Genomic DNA, 16,300 nt, shown 5'->3' on the forward strand with positions numbered 1-16,300 from the left:
CATGATCAAAAATTGACTTTGAGAAGCAGTGTGGCCTAATAGAGCACAGACCTGAGAATTAGAGGACCTGGGTTCTAATCCTGGCTCTGCCACTTGCCTGCTGCATGATCTCAGGCAAGTCACTTAAGTTCCCCATGCCTCAGTTTCCTCAGTTGAAAATGGGGATTAAATAGCTTTTCTCCCTCCCTCTTAGAGACTGTGAGCCCCTTGTGGGATAGAGACTGTGCCCACCCTCTTTACCTTATATCTTCCCCAGCACTTAGTACAGTGCTTAACAAATACCTCAGTTTTAATTGTTATTATTGTTGTTACCAGGGTGCTTACCCCACAGGGGTGACTGAGTTGATGTCTCCCTGGCCCCCGTCCCCTGAGCTGCAGGAGCCAGACTTCCAGTCTCACTCATCCCAAGTTTCTGACAAGACAGGAGAGTTTCCAACCAGGGTTGAAAATGAATGAATGAATTAATTAATTAATAAATAATAATAATAACAATTTTGGTATTTGTTAAGCGCTTACTATGTGCAAAGCACTGTTCTAAGTGCTGGGGAGGATACAAGGTGATCAGGATGTCCCGTATTTTTTGAGCACTTACTGTGTGCAGATCACTTGGGAGAGAACAATATGGCAGAATTGGCTGTCATCATCCCTGCCCATCACCTAGCCTGTAGATCTTACACTTTAGAGAAAGCTTAAAATGGCGCCTTTCTGGCCCATATGTTCCTTGAAGTCCGTCCTGTTTCAGTACTCCTTCCCTGATAAAATCCTTCCACCCTCCCACAGGTCTGGGAGTCAGGAGCATCTGGGTTCTAAACTTGGATCCACCACTCATCTGTTGTGTGCTCTTGGGCGAGTTACTGCACTTTTCTGTGCATCAGTTCCCTCATCAGTAAAATGGGGGTGAAGATTGCGAGCCTCATAATAATAATAATGGCATTTATTAAGCACTTACTATGTACAAAGCACTGTTCTAAGCACTGGGGAGGTTACAAGGTGATCAGGTTGTCCCCCGGGGGGCTCACAGTCTTCATCCCCATTTTACAAATGAGGTAACTGAGGCACAGAGAAGTTAAGTGATTTGCCCAAGGTCACACAGCTGACAGTTGGCAGAGCTGGATTTGAACCCTTGACCATGTGGTGAAAAGGACTATGTCCAACCTGTTTACTGCCCCAGCGATTAAAGCAGTGCCTGGCACATAGTAAGTGCTTCACAAATATCATTAAAAAAATAAGTTAACCACTCTGCCTGCTATTGGAAGGTCAGCCCGGCCTAGTCCCACTGGGAAATGAACCAGTTGGGTTCTGCTTAGGTGGTCCTGGCTCTGCTCTCCGACCCGTTGGAGGAATCTTTAGTGACATCCCTTATATGGACCCCATCATCTACACGTGTCTCCTCTTCACATGGGCAGGGGCATCCCTGTGAGCTCTGTCCATCCTCTGGGAGGCAGTGGTGCTTTCACTGTGCTATAAAGGCTAAATTTTCTAGAAGATGTTTGTGGGCTATTTCACAATGAGAAACACACCCACCCCAGATGCTGAAGTGGAAGGTCTAATGAGGGGCTGAATTGTTGCCAAGAACTTTCCATTTTTTCTCTATAATTCTGCCCTCCAGCATTCCCCCTTCACCCTTTTGGGTGCTAGGGAGCTTCAGAGCGGCCCCGGAGCCTCGAAGATTTGCTCTGGGAAGGGAATTTGGAACAGTGGGAAGGGGTGCCCATGGGCTGGGACCATGGGATTTTCTCCCCTGGGCGCTATTTCGGTGTGGTCAGAGGCAGGCAGGTCTCCTGACCGGTAGCTTGGCTCTGCTCTCTCGCTTCTGCTGCGGCCGCCTCTCCCCCCTTGGCTTTAGCTGGATTCATTTTCTGAACAGTCTTTTTAGCCCGAGGCTTACTAACGCCACCCTGGGACATGAATTCCACCGCTCTCATAAGCAGCTCTGTACAAAATACAGGAGGCTGCTGTGGGTTTGGGGAAAGAACTTGGTCTTTCCAAAGAATGCACAAAAAAATCATAAAAATGATGAACAGACTCACTCTCCCAAAGAGGTGAAGAGTACAGAGCCCGAGGGGCGCTTGGGGCGCTGGGGTAACTGCGGTGCACAACTAGCCCCGGTGGTTGGAAGATCAAGGGGCACGAGGCTGGGCTCCGGTACCAGGCTTGGTGAGTAGCACTCACAGTGGGGCAGGACCCTAGACCTAGGTGTGCCTTAGTTACCTCCTCTGCGGACTAGACTCAACTTGACGAGCCTGGCGACCCGTCAGCCCCAGACTGTTGAGGAGCAAATGATGCCCTGTCTCGTCCGGGGGATTCTAGGTCAGGAAATTCATGCCAAGCACATGTCATGGCCGCTTGGGGAATGCAGAACTTCCACTGCAAGCTGCGGCTAACGTGATTTCAGAGGGGCCTAATGGGGCACACAGGGCAACGGTTTTCGGAGCCTCGTTTACTCCTTGGGGTTCAGCTAATGTCCACGGCTCCCCAGCCAGCCCTCCAAATTAAACAGAGCAGAGTCATACCACCTCTGCTCCCCGCTTCTGGCCACTCTAAAGCCCATCTTGGCCCTGCCCCACCCGGAACTGGCCCAAATGTCTGTAGCATTCTGCATTTCCTTGATCAGTCATAAAGTTCTACTTCATTGTGCTCTAAGCGGCGTGAGCCTACTGTGGAAAACCGGCTCATTTGTTTGGGGATTTTAAAAGGGACTGACTGCTTTTGGACTACACTACTCAGTGCCCCCCTGCCCCCAGACACAGAAGTGGTCTGTGGACATCTCCTTCTGCTGGCTCTCAAGAAACTCATGTGAGGTTTAGGGAAAAAGAAAAAGATTCCTTAGATCCTGCTTGTGGGGAAAGAGCCCTGCCTCTTGGAACACTGCCATCTTTAAATTGCCTGAGAAGAAACATGGCCTAATGGAAACATGGCCCGGGAGTCAGAGGATCCGGGTTCTAATGCCGGCCCTGCCACTTGCCTGCTTTGTGACCTTGGGCAAGTCATTTCACTTTTCTGTGCCTCAGTTTCCTCATCTATAAAGTGGAGGTGAAAAACCTTCTCTCCTACCCCGTGAGCCCCCTGTGATAATAATAATAGTAATAATAATAATAATAATAATAATAATAATAATGGTATTTGTTTGGCACTTACTATGTTTTAAGCACTGTTCTAAGCACTGGGACCAGGACAGTGTATGACCTAATTAGTATAGCATTTAACAAAAACTGCATTCACTATTATTGTAGATATCTGGTCCTCAAATTCTCAGACCACCCCATTTCACCGGTAGGAAATGTTTGTGAAACACAATTCTGGCTCCTCTTCTTCTTTTTTTTTTTAATATGGCGTCTGTTCATTCATTCAATCATATTTATTGAACGCTTACTGTGTGCAGAGCACTATACTAAGAGCTTGGGAAGTACAAGTTGGCAACATATAGAGACTGCTGCTGTAAGTATCTTACCTGTATCTTATCTGTATCTTACCCAACAATGGGCTCACGGTCTAGAAGTCTGTTAAGCCCTTACTATGTGCCAGGCACTTTACTAAGCACTGAGTAGATAGAAGTTGATCAGTTTGGACACAGTCCCTGTCCCACTTGGGGCTCACAGTTTCAATCCCCATTTACAGATAAGGGAACTAGGGCTCAGAGAAGTGAAGTGACTTGCCCAAGGTCACACAGCAGACAAGTGGTGGACCTGGGATTAGAACCCAGGTCATTCTGACTCCTGGGCCTAGGCTCTTTCCACTTGGCCATGCTGCTCCTCTTCCCACCAACCTCAGGTGAACAGTCCGAGGGAACATGTAAGCAAATTTTTTAACCATGTGTCACTCAGCTCCCAGGCTCCAGACTCTGGAATGAAAGTAATAACATCAGAATTGCCTTGAATTTTCTTCCAATACGAACTGCAGCCTCCTGCCCAGCAGTGAAAGCTCTGAACTACTTGGAGCCAGGTGATTAGCTTTGGGAGTTTGTCAGTTAGAGCAGCCTTGCAGATAAGGTATTTCCTTTTCCAGCCTGTCCTCCCAGACAGTAGTAATAAAATCAGAAGAGTCATAAAAAAACAACCGTTACTGCTTTTTCCTCCATGTGGCTGACTGCCAGGTTCATTTTTAAATAAACAAATTCACTTCAAGCAACTCACCTTTTAAATAGCTCTCACCTCCAGAGAAGGAGAATCAGACAGCTCTACAAATGTCTATAACTGTGACTCACACTTCCTTCTCAGCCCTCCAATCATCACTAGCTTGGGGAAGCTCATGGAGAGAAGAAGCCTTGAGCCCTTTGTCCAGTAAGCTGCTGGAGACAGAGAAGCACGGGGGACCTACTGGCTAGAGCCTGGGCCTGGGAGTCAAATAGACCTGGATTCCAATTCTGGCTCCCTAACTTGTCTGCTGGGCAACCTTGAACAAGTCACTTCATTTCTCCTTGCCTCAGTTATCTCATCTGTAAAATGGGGATTAAGACTATCAGCCCCATGTGGGATGTACACTGTGTCCAACCTAATTAGCTTGTATTTACCCCAGTGCTTAGTATAGTGCGTGGCACATAGCACTTGATAATTATTTAAAAAAAAAGAAAGAGATGGGGGAGGCCAGCGTATTGAGCTTGGACAGATAATAATAATAATGATGGCATTTATTAAGAGCTTACTATGTGCAAAGCACTGTTCTAAGTGCTGGGAGATGGTAGAGTCTAAAGGGGATGGGACCTAGAACTTTGAAGTTTTCTCCTATCTCTGCCACTCATCTTATGTCTGTTCTTTTTTATGGTATTTGTTAAGCACTTACTATGTGCCAGGCACTATACTAAGAATTGGGATAGATTATCAGGCTGGACACAGTCCATGTCCCTCATGGAGCTCAGTCTTTAATCCCCACCTTACAGATGACGGAACTGAGGTGCAGAGAAACAAAGTGACTTGCCCAAGGTCACAAAGCTGATGGGTGGTGGAGCTGTCATTAGAACCCAGGTGCTCCTTCTATTATGCCATGCTGCTTCTCAGCTCTCTTCTCAGAAACTCTCTTCTTTAAAGCAAGAAAGGAAGAATGACAGCAAAGAGGTTGATTGGGCAGAAAGCTGATCTGGTGGTTTCAGCTGAGTCCCCTGGATTTGGATCCAGATGGTGGGGATGATGGTATTTGTTAAGTGCTTACTATGTGCCAAGTACTGTATTAAGCGCTGGGGTGGATACAAGCAAATGGGGTTGTCCACTGTAGGGCTCTCAATCTCACCCCCCATTTTACAGATGAGGTAACTGAGGCCCAGAGAAGTGAAGAGGTTTGCCCAAGGTCACACAGCAGACAAGTGGCAGAGTCAAGATTAGAACCCACGATCTTCTGACTGGCAGGCCCGTGTTCTATTCACTAAGCCATGCTGCTTCTGATGGTGATGATAGTGGTTCTGTTCCTGTTGGTTGTGGTTCCAGAGAGGACCCTGCGAAACCAATTGGATTTGGAAGCCACCCTAGGGTGCTGGGAGATAAGGTGGCTCTGTGGGATCAGTCTTTTAAACTCAACCCTTCCTAACTCATTTCGTTGCTGTCCTAATACAACCCCTGCAAGTTTTGCTTTGGTCCTCTTACTATGTGTCAAACATGTTCCAAGTGCTGGCGTCTTGTCTTGTCTTAGGCTTTCAAGTCATCTCCGACCCATAGCTATGCCATGGACACATCTCTCCCAGAACACCCCACCTTCATCCGCAATCATTTGGTAGCCTATCCTTAGAGTTTTCTTAGTAAAAATATGGAAGTGATTTACCATTGCCTCCTTACACCTGCATGGAGCTCACAGTCTAAGTTGGAGGGAGAACAGGTAGTGAATCCTCATTTTATAGTTGTGAAAACTGAGGCACAGAGAAGTGAAGTGACTTGCCCAAGGTAACACAGCCGGCAATTGGAAGACTTCCGACTTCCAAGTCCATGCTCTTTAAACCAGGCCATACTTCTCTTCATCTCCTCCAAGAGACCCTTCCCAGACAAAGCCCTCATTGCCTTTCCTGCCTTCCCATCTTTGTCTCCTATGACCCCTTAAGCACTTTGACACTCACTCCATCCCCACAGCACTTATTCTTATACCCAGTACATATTATTATACTCTACTATTTCCCTTATTTGTAATTTACTTTGATATCTGTCTCTCCTTGTATGCTGCAAGCTCCTAGTGGCTCAGGGTCATGCCTACTGACTCTGTTATTAATAATTTTGGTTTTTGTTAAGTGCTTACTATGTGCAAAGCACTGTAGTTTTGTATTCCCCCAAGTGCCCAATGTAATGCTGTGCGCGCAGTAAACACTCAATAAATGCAACTGTTTGACCGATAGATCATCAATATTTACTAGCTGCTCCTGTAAACAGAGTACAATTCTGATGAAACTGTATGACAGTTGACTATATGACCATATGACACAAAAGCTCCTTTTGGAGAGTTTAACCATCTAATGGGGGAGACGCAGCTTAGTCTAATGGTTAGAGCACGAGCATGAGTGTCAGAAGGACCTGGGTTCTAATCCTAGCTCCCCCACTTGTCTGCTGTGTGACATTGGGCAAGTTACTTCACTTCTCTGTGCCCGTTTACCTCATCTGTAAAATGGGGATTCATTCATTCGATCGTATTTATTGAGCACTTACTGTCTCCTTCTACAGCCCAGCCCACACCCTCCACTCCTCTGTCACTAATCTCCTCACCGTGCCTCATTCTCGCCTGTCCCACCGTCAACCCCGGCCCACATCATCCCCCTGGCCTGGAATGCCCTCCCTCCGCACATCTGCTAGCTCTCTTCCTCCCTTCAAGGCCCTACTGAGAGCTCACCTCCTCCAGGAGGCCTTCCCAGACTGAGCCCCTGCCTTCCTCTCCCCCTACTCCCCCTCTCCATCCCCCCGCCTTACCTCATTCCCTTCCCCACAGCACCTGTATATATGTATATATGTTTTTAAATATTTGTTACTCTATTTTACTTATACGTATTCTATTTATTTTATTTTGTTAATATGTTTTGTTTTGTTCTTTGTCTCCCCCTTCTAGACTGTGAGCCCACTGTTGGGTAGGGACCGTCTCTATATGTTGCCAACTTGTACTTCCCAAGCTCTTAGTACAGTGCTCTGCACACAGTAAGCGCTCAATAAATATGATTGAATGAATGAATGAATGAAAATGTGCGGAGCACTATACTAAGCGCTTGGGAAGTACAAGTTGGCAACATATAGAGACGGTCCCTACCCAACAGTGGGCTCACAGTCTAGAAGGATTAAGACTGTGAGCCCCATGTGGGACATGGACTGTGTCCAACCAGATTAGCTTGTATTTACCCCAGCACTATGTCCCAGTGCCTGGGACATAGTAAGCACTTTAGAAAAATTACCATGAAGAAAAATAGGAGGGACAATCAGACGTTCATTGGCAAAGATGCAATAGCTAAAAGCAAAAATAGGCAGTGAAAAAATGAGCTAGCAAATGTACTCACGAGTGCTAAGATGTTTGACAGATGACCTGACCGGGATGACAGGGTTCAGTCTGGGGATTCCTGTCGGAGGTGGTGGTTTTTAGCAGAGCTTTGAGGGTTTGGGACGGTTGTGGTCTGGCACTTAATGTGGGTTCAGGAAGGGAGATATGGGTCAGAGGCAGGAGTGTCAAGAGCAATTAGCTTAGGGGAGCGAAGTATCCGAGCTGGGGTAGATGAGAGAATGGTGGGAGAAGGGCGTGGATAGATAAGAGAACCACAAAGCCTTAGCTTTAAGGCCCTTGTCTTCTGGGATTCTCAGGATCCTGCTCTGCCATGTGTCTGCTGTGTGACCTTGGGCAAGTCATTTTACTTCTCTTCGCCTCAGTTACCCCATCTGTAAAATGGGGATTCAATCCTACACCCTCCTACTTAGACTGTGAGCCTTTATGTGGGACAGAGACTGTCCAATTTAACTTGTATCTACTCCAGCACTGAGAACAGTGCTTGGCAAGTGCTTAGCACTTAAACAAGTACCATAATTATTATTATTAGTAGGGATGGTTCCTGCTGGGTCATCCACCCTTAAGGGGTAATAGAGCCCTCCCCACACTGACTCTGGGTGGGACCTGGATTGGATTGACTTAGAAGGGTTCATATTCTTATTGGTCTGTTGGTTTTACAAGATCCCGCTTGATCTTGAAGCTGCAGTCACAGAGAAGCTCAGGCATGGCCTAGCGGCTAGAACATGGACCTGGGAGTCAGAAGGACCTGGGTTCTATTCCCGACACCTCGATTTGTCTGCTGTGTGACCCTGAGCAAGTGACTTCACTTCTCTGGGGCTCAGTTACCTCATCTGTAAAATGGGGATGCAGACGGTGAGCCCCATATAGGACATAGACTGTGTCCAACTTAGCTTGTATCTACCCCAGTACATAGTATAGTGCCAAGATCATCAGGTTGGATGCAGTCTCTGGTCCACATGGGTTCCCCTGTCTAAGGGGAGAAAGACTGGTAACGGATCCTCTTTTAACAGGTGATGAAACTTAGGCCCAGAGGAGTTTAGTGAATCGCCCAAGGCCACACAGCAAACAAGAGGCAGAATGAAGACTAGAAGCCAGGTCCTCTGACTCCCAGGCCTGAACTCTATCAACTGGGCCAAACTGCTTCCTACGGGCCAAGTATTACAGGGCTGATTTATTTGAAAAAGAAAAATTCCTCTAATCATACGTGTAGTTTAGCTAACATTTACTTAGAAGCAGTGTGGCTCAGTGGAAAAAGCGCGGGCTTGGGAATCAGAGGTCATGGGTTTGAATCCCAGATCTGCCGCTTGTCAGCTGGGTGACCTTGGGCAAGCCACTTCACTTCTCTGTGCCTCGGTTCCCTCATCTGAAAAATGGGGATGAAGACTGTGAGCCCCATATGGGACAACCTGATCACCTTGCATCCCCCCAGCACTTAGAACAGTGCTTTGCACATAGTAAGCGCTTAACAAATACCATTATTATTATTATTATTATTATTATTATTATTATTACTATTATTATTATTATTTAGCACCCATGTCCATCAGGGGATGTCCCAAAGACTGTCAAGCCCCTGCCAAGTGGTTCCCCACTAGAAACCTGGCCAGAAATCAGGGACTCGAGGAAATCTTAACCCTTCTGCTCTCTGGACCCACAGGGAGAGATGTCCACAGTGGGGGTCTTGGGTTGCTGGCCTTGGGGTCATTTGTGAAGCCGTGGTAATGTCATTATTCATTCATTCAACCATATTTATTGAGCACTTACTGTGTGCCAAAATCAACATCAACCTCCTCTTCTTTCTCCCCCCACCTCCCGGCTCTTGTTGCCTCCTCTCTTTCCTTTTCCTCCTCCTCCTTCCCCTTCTCCTCCCAAGTTTCTCATAAGTGACCACGATCCGCAGTGCAACCTCCACTGCTCCCGCTCTCAGTCTAAACCCCTGTGCGCCTCGGACGGCCGGAGCTACGAGTCCACGTGTGACTACCAGCGGGCCAAGTGCCGGGACCCTGCCCTGGGGGTGGTCCACCGAGGCCGTTGTAAAGGTGAGCGGGGGTCCGTGCTGCTAGCTTCACCTGGGGCCAGAGCCAGGCCCACAGTTCCACAAGGGCTTCTCTGCTTCCTCCTCCCCGCAAAGCCTCCCAAGTCCCAGGAGGGAAGACTGGACCGGGCCAAGACTTTGGGTCCTCAGGCCCAGTCTCCGGGGCTGGGCGGGGGATGAGAAGGAGGAGGGTGGTTTGCATCTTTCATTTATTCATTCAATCGTATTTATTGAATGCTTACTGTGTGCAGAGCACTGGACTAAGCGCTTGGGAAGTACAAATTGGCAACATATAGAGATGGTCCTTATCCAACAACGGGCTCACAGTCTAGAAGGGGGCACACAGACTAGAAGGGAAAATGATGAGGGCATTTGTTAAGCACTTACTATGTGTGAAGCACTGTTCTAAGCGCTGGGGGGGATATGAGGTGATCAGGTTGTCCTATATGGGGCTCAAGTATTAATCCCCATTTTACAGGTGAGGTAACTGAGGCACAGAGAAGTTAAGTGACTTACCCAGAGTCACACAGCTGACAAGCAGCAGAGCCAGGATTAGAACCCATGACCTCTGGCTCCCAAGCCCATGCTCTTTCCACCGAGCTATGCTTGAACCTCTGCTGGTGAAAATGCCATCTGTCAAGAGCCCAGTGCAGAGCCTGCTGGCTTTTGTGTGCCATCCACGGGCTGAGGGTTGACTCAAGTGGACCGTCCTGGGACACTCTGTCTGAACTCTGTCTGTCAAGGGAATCAAGGTGGTTGGGGAAGTACAATACATGATCCTTGTCCACAAGGAGTTTCCGTTCTATGGGAAGCTAAGGGAAGAAGAGAATGATGGGGGATGGGGGTGGGGAGGAAGTGAAGGAGGAGGAAGAGGAGGACAAGGAGTAGAAACAGGGGGAGGAGAAGAGGGAGGGGAGGGTGTCAGGAAAGAGGAGGAGAAAAGAGGAGGAGCCAACCTAGTGGCTTGGCTCTCTGGAGGGTAGTGGGTTGGACTTGGAATCAAACAATGGTATTTATTGAGCTCTTACTGTGTGCAGAGCACTGTTCTAATTGTACAGTGCTCTATCCAATGATTGTATTGTACAATCAGTCAATGGTATTGTGCACTTAATAATAATAGCATTTATTAAGCATTTACTATGTGCAAAGCACTGTTCTAAGTGCTGGGGAGGTTACAAAGTGATCAGGTTGTCCCATGGGGGGCTCACAGTCTTAATCCCCATTTTACAGATAAGGTAACTGAGGCCCAGAGAAGTTAAGTGACTTGTCCTAAGTCACACAGCTGACAATTGACGAAGCCGGGATTTGAACCCATGACCTCTGACTCCAAAGCCCGTGCTCTTTCCACTAAGCCACGCTGCTTCTCTGCTGTGTGCTCTGTGCAGAGCACTGTACTAAGTGCTTGGGATAGTACAGTACAACAGAATTAGCAGATACATTCCCTACTCATAGCAATACAATAATTATATCATACATTGTCATACAGTATTAACAATTACTATGTTGTGCTCTCCCAAGTGCAGATAGTATAGGGTTCTGCACATAGTAAGTGGTCAATAAGTGCAATTGACTGATTGATTGATTTGTTCCTAAGCACTTGGGAGAGTACAGTATAACAGAGTTGGCAGATGCATTCCCTTCCCACAGGGAGTTTACAAACTGCCACGCTAGGATGATGCAGGGCGGACTACCGTGATCATATGGTGGCCACACCCTGCACTCCGGGCTGTCAGGTTGGTGTGTGATACCTTGGCTCTGAACCCCAGGGTTCCCAATGCTCTCTGCAGAGTGTCTCAGGCCCCTCCCCAGAAGCGGGTCTGGTAGAGACCAGACATTACGTTTAAAGTCAACATCTGTATTTCAGAGAAACGAACGGTCTGCAGCTACCAAACCTTGGTCTCTGGAAGGCAGAAATGGGGGTGGGGGGGAGTTAATCTTCCTTTGGGGGAACTTGGGGAATGGGGTCCACTCTGAGGAGGAGGCTTCTCCCTGCTTTTCCAAGCAATAACACTGGAGGGGAAAGACAAACTCTCCATCGGCAAATGGAGAGGAGAGATCAGTTGAAAGCCAGATTGTTCAACATAATCTTGCTAGTGAATATTGGCAGGAATGAATGGAGCACTTCTAAGGGGACTGAGGGCTCCAGGTGGGACAGGGACTATATCCAGCCAGATTAACTAGTGTGTACCACAGGGTTTAGAACAGCGCTAAACAGATAGTAAATGCTTAACAAATATCACAAAAAGGGAAAGGGAAGCCAGCTGAGGTTTTCTATCCTTCATCTCCTGGGCTAACGACCAGGTGGGAGATCACTGTTACTGGGACTGACCACCCCAGAAATCTCAAGGGTGGGGAAAAAGATATGTGGAACTTGTAGAGGGCTTTCATTTCCCTAAAGCACTATGACATCAGCTATTTAATTTCACCCTCTATTCATCCCCTTAAGGTAGGGAGAGACAGTGATTATCACCTGCATTTTAGGGTGGGGAAACTGAGGCACAGAGCAGTTAAGAGCCCAAGGTCACACAAAAGGCAGGCGGCAGAGCCAGAGTTAGTAACTCACCTATTCATTATTATTATTATTATTACTAAAAATAATACTTTTGGGGCACTTACTGTGTGCCAATCACTGTACTAAGTGCAGGGGTAGATACAAGTTAATCAGGTCCTATATGGGGCTCAAAGTCTAGTTAAGAGGGAGAACAGATATTGACTCCCCATTACACAGCTGAAGGAACTGAGGCACAGAGAAGCTGAGTGGGTTGACCCCCCCACCCCACCCCCTGAGAGCTCCAAGATGTTCCCACCCCACTGCCAACACCCTGTGGTGACATATCAGTTCGTTCTGCCCTAGATGCTGGCCAGAGCAAGTGTCGTCTGGAGCGAGCGCAGGCTCTGGAGCAGGCCAAGAAGCCACAGGAGGCCGTGTTTGTCCCAGAATGCAGTGAGGATGGCGCCTTCACGCAGGTAGGCCTCCCCCCGCCTCGTTGGGAGGGCTTAACTCCTCTCCCCAGCCCCCATACCCGTCCTCCTCCCCCTCCTTCAACTGGCCAGGGATCGCAGCCAGCTGTGAGGAGAGGAGAGTCAGGAAACCTGGCTTTACTGTTTCCTCCCTGCTGCCTTGTCCATGCCGTGTGCCAGACAGCCATTTTTCTCCCCTGTCAAGTGTGTGGTTTTTCTCCTTCTCTGCCAATTTCCAGGCATTTTTCCTTCTTTGCTCTCTGCTGTTCTCCATCCCCATTCCCTGAGACACCCCTGCCTCCGGACTCATCAGTGAAGTGATGTACTCTGGGATTTCGTTTCTTGGAAAGTGTCTTAGGGAAGGGACTTTCTTTTTTCCTTTCCTGCCTGCTCATCTCTAGTCCCACACCATCCTCTGGCCCGGGCTTTGTGTGGAGGTATGCAGGCGATGTGGATGTTGGCACAAAGTCATTGGAAAGCCCAGTGCTATGGTGGGCCAATTCAATAAATGCTCCTGTGGCAAAGTCTCTTTCCCTTTCCCTTTCACTCCAACTCTTCTCTCACCATCCCTCTTCTCTCTTCTCTCTTTCTCTCTTCTCCTCCTCTCCCTATTCAGGCTCCCCATTTCCTCCCCACAGAGATGTGGAGCACAACCATTAGCTGGGGGTGGAAATAGGATTGGGACACTGAAATCTGTTCTGGGAAGTCACAAATACCATAAAAAAAGGAGGGTAGCACCTGGGTGAGGATGCATTTGGTGACCAAGTCCTAGTTTCTTCCCATAGGTGACCCCTGGCAGGCTAATGGCCATGGAACAGTTTGGAATTTCTTTTGAACGGTATTTGTTAAACACTTACGATGTTCCAGGCACTATACTAAGTGCTGGTGTAGATATAAGTTAATGGGGTTGGATATAGTCCCTATCCCATATGGGGCTCACAGTCTTAATCCCCATTTTACAGATGAGGGAACTGAGGAACAGAGAAGGGAAGTGACTTGCCCAAGGTCACGCGACAGGCAAATGGCAGAGCTGAGATTAGAACCTGGTCCTTCGGACTCCCAGGTTCATGATGGGAGAATTGCCATTGATTGATTCTGCAGTATCGCTTCCCATAGCTGGAAGTACAGCAAGTGAGAAGTAGCGTGGTTAGTGGAAAGCGTACGGGCTTGGGAGTCAGAGGAAGTGGGTTCTAATCCCAGGTCTGTCACTTGTTTGCTGTGTGACCTTGGGCATGCCACTTAACTTCTCTGTAACTCAGTTACCTCATCTGTAAAATGGGGATTAAGACTGTGAGCCCCATATGGGGCGACCTGATTACCTTGTATCTACTCCAGTGCTTAGAACAGTTCTTGGCATATAGTAAGCACTTAACAAATACCTTAAGTATTATTATTACAGAGCCTGTTTTGAGTCACGGCATTGCAACAGTTAACTGCTACCCCAAGAACACCACTGAGTTGTCTGGGGCCCTGGAGGGCTACTGCAGTTGCCAAGTAGTGTGGCCTAGTGGATAGTTGAGAAGCAGCATGGTTCAGTGGAAAGAGCACGGGCTTTGGAGTCAGAAGTCATGGGTTTGAATCCCGGCTCTGCCACATCTCTGCTGTGTGACCTTGGGCAAGTCACTTAACTTCTCGGAGCCTCAGTTCTCTCATCTGTAAAATGGGGATGAAGACTACCCTACATGTGAACCCTACATGGGACAACCTGATCTCCTTGTATCCCCCCACCCCCCCGCGCTTAGAACAGTGCTTTGCACATAGTAAGCGCTTAACAAATGCCATTATTATTATTATTAGGTCCGTTGTTGGGTAGGGACCATCTCTATCTGATGCCAACTTGTACTTCCCAAGCACTTAGTACAGTGCTCTGCACACAGTAGCGCTCAATAAATATGATTGAATGAATAGGGCACAGGCCTGGGAATCAGAAGGACCAGAGATCTCATCCCGGCCCCGTCATTTGTCTGTTGTGTGACCTTGGGCGAGTCACTTCACTTCTCTGTGTCTCAGTGACCTCATCTGTAAAATGGGGATTAAGACTGCGAGCCCCATGTGGATGGGGATTAAGACTGCGAGCCCCATGTGGGACATGGATTGTGTCTGATCTGATTACCTTATATCTATCCCAGCACTTAGAACAATGCCTGCCACATAGTAAGCGCTTAACGAATACCATTAAAAAACAAAGGTGATGACATCGAATGGTAGCCCGGTGGCTCCCAGTGATTCTGATGGGGTCTACTGTGTGCGTACACACACACATACACACACGCACATATGTGCATTCCTCCGTACTGCCAGAGTAAAGAATTGCTCTCTTCCTGCAGCACGGGGCCTCTCCATCCGGTGTTCTCTGGCTTGACTCTGAAACTACAGGTGCATCACTCCGGTGCACGGCAGGTGTTGGATGAGTGGGCTGATGGGGCCAGGGACAGACTGCACTCGCTGCCAGCCCACTGCGGTCCTCCTGTTTCCCCCACTGTCTGGCCAAGGAATGCCAGGCTGTCTGGGGGGTTTCCACCAAACCCTCAGTGGCTCGGGGCTGTGTTTGGAAGCCATTGGCCCCTAACCTCCCAGGTTAGGGGAGGTTATCATCTGAAGAGAGCAGTAGCTTGCAACCACAGTCCACTGCCAGCCATCTGCCCAGTGTCTCTGCCAGCTCTCCGAGGGTCTCTGGGTCCTCAGGACAAGAGCGTTATGTTGCATTGCACCGTGTGAAAGTTGTTGGGCAAACCTGTGTGGCTTTGGTTTCCATGGATTGTTGCCTTGATCCCTCCTTGTTTTTATTCTCTGGCCCAACGCTGGGAAGTGCTTTCTCGGATTCTGACTTCCCTGGTGGGAAATCGGCACCCATCATTTGGTCAGTAAAAATAACTGTGGTATTTGTTAAGCACTGACTATGTGCCGAACACTGTTCTAAGCTCTCAGGGAGATACAAGGTGATTAGGTCAGATACAGCCCCTGTCCCATATGGGGTTCCATCTCGAGTGAGGAGGGAGAACAAGTATCGAATCTCACTTTTTACAGATGAGAGAACTGAGAAGCTAAGCGACTTGCCCTTGGTCACACAGAGCCAGGATTTGAATCCTGGTGTTCTGTCTCCCAGACCTGTGCTTTTTCCTCTACCCTCAGCCCCACACTACTTATGTACTGTTTAAATGTCTGTAATTTATTTGTTTTCATTAATTTTAATGTCTGCCTACCCCTCTAGACTGTAAGTTCGTTGTGAACAAGGAAGGTAGCTACCAACTCTGATATATTGCCATATTTTGCTCTCCCAAGCACTTAGTACAGTGCTCTGCACACAGTAAGCACTTAATAAATGTGATTGATTGATTGAGGTCACTAATAATTGTAATAATTGTGGTATTCATTAAGCACTTACAATGTGCCAGGCACTGTACTAAACACTGAGGTGGATACAAAGAAATCGGGTTGGATACAGTGCCTATCCCACTTGGGGCTCACAGTCTTAATCCTCGTTTTACATATGAGGGAACTGAGGCCCAGAGAAGTGAAGTGACTTGCCGAGGGTTACACATTAGACAAGTTGAGGGGCTGGGATTAGAACTTGGGTCCTTCTGACTCGCAGGCCTGTGCTCTATTCATTCAATCATATTTATTGAGTGCTTACTGTGTGCAGAGCACTGTACTAAGTGCTTCGCAATTTACTAAGCACTCTATCCACTAGGCTAGATTTCTTCTCACAGAGAACAGGGGAAAGAGACAAGTTGGATATGGCCGGCTTATGAAGTCAAAGAGATGAAGCAAAATCCACCAGTAGAGTGTTGGGGAGAACTGTTTCTCTTCAGACCAAATGGTCCTAGAGCCACAAGGGTATGCTTAGCGAGG

General features: G+C 47.9%; 1 protein-coding gene across 4 annotated transcripts in view; it reads left to right on the plus strand.

The window, feature by feature from the left end:
• Positions 1-16,300, plus strand: part of SMOC1 (SPARC related modular calcium binding 1) — a 168,996-nt gene that overhangs the window by 75,570 nt on the left and 77,126 nt on the right. For all 4 annotated transcript variants that reach the window (XM_038765635.1, XM_038765638.1, XM_038765639.1 and 1 more), the window contains exons 2-3: positions 9,326-9,491; positions 12,342-12,454. In XM_038765635.1, the coding sequence (XP_038621563.1) occupies positions 9,326-9,491; positions 12,342-12,454 (279 nt within the window). The remainder of the gene's footprint in view (positions 1-9,325; positions 9,492-12,341; positions 12,455-16,300) is intronic.

Source organism: Tachyglossus aculeatus, chromosome 23 (assembly GCF_015852505.1).
Source record: "Tachyglossus aculeatus isolate mTacAcu1 chromosome 23, mTacAcu1.pri, whole genome shotgun sequence".
Classification (NCBI taxonomy): Eukaryota; Metazoa; Chordata; class Mammalia; order Monotremata; family Tachyglossidae; genus Tachyglossus; species Tachyglossus aculeatus.